Consider the following 3521-nt stretch of genomic DNA (forward strand, 5'->3'; position numbering starts at 1 on the left):
TTAACTTTTCCTTTTTGAGAAAGGAGGAAATTTTTAAGTAGGAAGAGTTATGCTCGCGCTCAAACAACGAAAGCATGTTTTTTTAGATGCCAATTTTCTAGGCCCTCGTGGGCCTTATTTCCGCCGAGCTGGTCAAAAAGTTTTCCTTTTTCTTTCCCTCGAAGGAAAAAAAAGGTCCAGCTCCAACACGACCACGAGCTTCACTCGCGATTCTATTCCTCTTCTTCCTCTGTTTCCCGTCCGTGGCCGCACCATCGATTTTACCCTTCACGCCCCTCTGACGGCCGCGTCGGTTCCTCGTCGCCGGAGCCCCACGGCGTACGGTAACCCCGCGCATCCCCGCCACGTAGGCTCCCAGTCAGTAACGCCCAGATCCAAAAGTCAGAATTCTGTTCTTGCCGCGGCGATTGCGTCGAAATCCTATTTTTTCAACTCTTTGCCAGTCAGTCTCTTTCATTCTTCGCTCGTTGCCAACTTCAGCTAGAGTCTGCTAGGGGCCATCATCCCGACCTTCAGGATTCATCTACGGTGGGTTCAACCCCCTTCCTCTAGGCAGCCTAGCTAACAAGTTCAGTCCCCTTCAGCATCCATCGACCTCCGGTACTTTTTGGACAATTTCCGAGTTTTTAACAATGGGGATAGGTCATTGTAGCCCAGTGTCGAATGCCAAGAGGAAATTTCCACCAGGTAGCCCACAGAGACCATCTGCCAAGAGAACGAAACACAGGCTTGGAATCAGCAGTCTACCCAATGTAAGCTGAAGCAAACTATTTCCTCTAAAAAAAAAACTGCAGCCGACCACCAATGCTCTCATTATTATTTTTGTCTTGCTGATGTTGGATCACACTCTGTGCTGTAGGATATTTTGAGCTCTATCACATCTAAACTGTCATTGAAGGAAGCTGCCAGGACGAGCATCTTGTCGAGTCAGTGGCGGCGTGTTTGGTTGTGCCGCGCCTACATTGATCTCAGTCATCACACGGTCTTGTCGGAGTCCGACAAGGAACGATCCTGGACTGGTCCTCGAGGTATTAGACTCAGCAGGCGCAAACTTATTAAGAGTGTTGGTGCACTTCTCCAGCAACACGAGGGTGTAGGGACCGAGGACATAGATTGGTCAACTACGCTATTGCGTCGAAGGCGAAGGGTCTCATTCTTGAATCATGGGCAGTGAATTATGGGCCCACGACAGTGCCATATAATTTCCCTTTTCAGGTTCTTGATACAAAGGACTCAAACTTGCGCCGTCTGGAGCTTTGGTTTGTTTCTTTAAATCCGCCTGCTGGTTACAGGGGGTTTCAGAATCTCACTAAGCTTTGCCTGCGAGATGTTAGTATTACCAATGAAGATGTTCAATGTTTGCTGTCTGAAGGCAATCATCTAGAGTGCCTCCGTATTACCTACTGTAAGATGCTTACCAGTTTAAGGATTCCACATTGCCTGAATCGCCTTAAGGTTTTGCTTGTTCTGAGTTGCCCGCTACTTGAAGACATGACGCTAGATTGTGGAGCGCCAGCACTCCACTATAGAGGCTCATTGATACCAATGGAGTTTGCTGCACCTTTGAAGCTAACGAAACTATCGGTTGAGTTATTACCTTGCCATTCTGCTCTAGGATTCATCTTCAATGAACTCCCAGCAACTCTCCTACGTCTTGAGATGCTCTCATTAAGTTGCACACAACTTGAGGTTTGCATTTCCCCTGCCGTTCTTGTATTTTCATTGGTTATGTTCATATTTATTTTATGTTGGTTTCATATTTGTTGTATGCAGGGGGTTGATTCAGTGAGCAGGCTTTCCAAATGTCGTTCTCTGCATCATTTGATATTAAACTGGACTATTTCTGACTCTGCACGCGGGACAACTGATATCCTCGACCTTGGTTGTCTCCTAGAGGCTGCCCCTTCCATGGAGAAACTAGAATTGCATGTAAGCCTGTCTTTTTCAGCTTTCAGTTCTTCACTTGTATGTAGACATGAAGTTGTTTATGATTGTTATCCTAAGGGATGCAAAAAAACCGTTGCTCATAGTTTAGCTAAAGAGAGTGGACTTCACCCTAATGTTTGGGTGGATGATTCCCCTAGTTTTAATAAATGAAGTGAGACATGATGGAATTATTTGTGCAACACTAGTCTGTGCAACCTCCTGTAGTATTAAGCTATCATGAGGAATCCGTGATCTCTAACATGGACAGAGCTGATTGATTAATTGTTCCGGCAAATAACATGTCACCCGTGTAGCTTATATGTCTATATCTAGCGTCTCTTGTTATCTTATATGATTATCTCTCCTGTAAGTTTATATTGCTTATTTTATTTCTTGTATACATGTTGCTCCCTCTGTAAACTTTTTATAAGACCTTTTATTTCCAAGGTCTTATAAAAGTTTACAGAGGAAGTACAAGTTTGTTTGGTCATTCCTGATGGAGGTACTAACAAAGCGGTTTTCATGCTTATAGATGGTAATGGACCATTTCCTACACAAGCGGTACCGTCAAGAAGACGGCGAGCTGAGGAGTCTCCCTTCATGCCCGCACTCACATCTCAGTTTGGTGCATATAAGCGGATTCATCGGCGAGAAAGATCAACTGGAGCTGGCGCTTCATATTATCCACAATGCTACTGTTCTCGAAGCATTGAAGATCGATCCATGGCCGAGAACAGCTAACCCTGTACGAGCGCGCGTCAAGTCGGAAAACCGTCTTGCCAATGGTCGGAGTGTTGCATTGGCATTTCTTTGCAAAGATGACCACCGCAGTGTCGTCAGCGTACTTGAAGATGTGGGGGAGTAGTTAGTCACTGCTTTCCATTTGGCCTGCGTAAATGTATTTACTTCCTCCTTCCATATATATAGAGCCTAATACATTTTTCGAGATGGCCTTTGACTATTTGATAAGATTAATAATATATGAGATGTATCATTCGAAAATTATATCATTATAGCTCCTTCCACTTACGAATTTGATGATGTGCTTTGTGTAACTTGTATGTCATATATTATTATTCTAACATGTGGTCAAAGTTAGTTTCGAAAAACGTATTAGGCCCTATATACATGCAAGGAGGGAGTACTCAGCTCAAAACTCGATGTACATTTGGAGATTCAGAAAACACAAATTCGAGTGTGAATAATGGCAGCTTTGGCCTAATAATACTTTGACACTATTCACGTACAATTTTATGTTTTTTTTCTATTATTGTAAGTCAAATTAGGAGCTGAGACTTTTTGAAGTTGAGCATCAACCATTGACGTGTTTCTAAATTCTTTTTTGAAAATGTAGATTTTTTTTCCAAAAAATTCGATCTTGATCTTACCTAACGTGAGATCTCACGCAAGTCTCTCCCTTCTTTTTAATTTGTCATGTGGTGTATGCATGACTTGTAATTTGACCTTTATTATATGAATGAGACACGTACTACCATGTGAAAAAAACATTTATGTACTGTACGCTAGGTGTGATAATATGCACATCGGTTCCTTTTAGACCAGCAGCCCTGCCCATCTATTATCTAACTCTCCAT

General features: G+C 43.1%; 1 protein-coding gene across 1 annotated transcript; it reads left to right on the top strand.

Moving 5' to 3' along the window:
* The first annotated feature begins 1153 nt into the window (after positions 1-1153).
* LOC125512774 lies at positions 1154-2805 on the top strand. The gene is made up of 3 exons (XM_048677857.1): positions 1154-1689; positions 1774-1929; positions 2459-2805. The coding sequence occupies exons 1-3, from the start codon at positions 1411-1413 to the stop codon at positions 2789-2791; spliced, it is 768 nt and encodes a 255-aa protein (XP_048533814.1). The 5' UTR covers positions 1154-1410; the 3' UTR covers positions 2792-2805.
* The last annotated feature ends 716 nt before the right edge of the window (positions 2806-3521 follow it).

Source organism: Triticum urartu, chromosome 6 (genome assembly GCF_003073215.2).
Source record: "Triticum urartu cultivar G1812 chromosome 6, Tu2.1, whole genome shotgun sequence".
Lineage (NCBI taxonomy): Eukaryota > Viridiplantae > Streptophyta > Magnoliopsida > Poales > Poaceae > Triticum > Triticum urartu.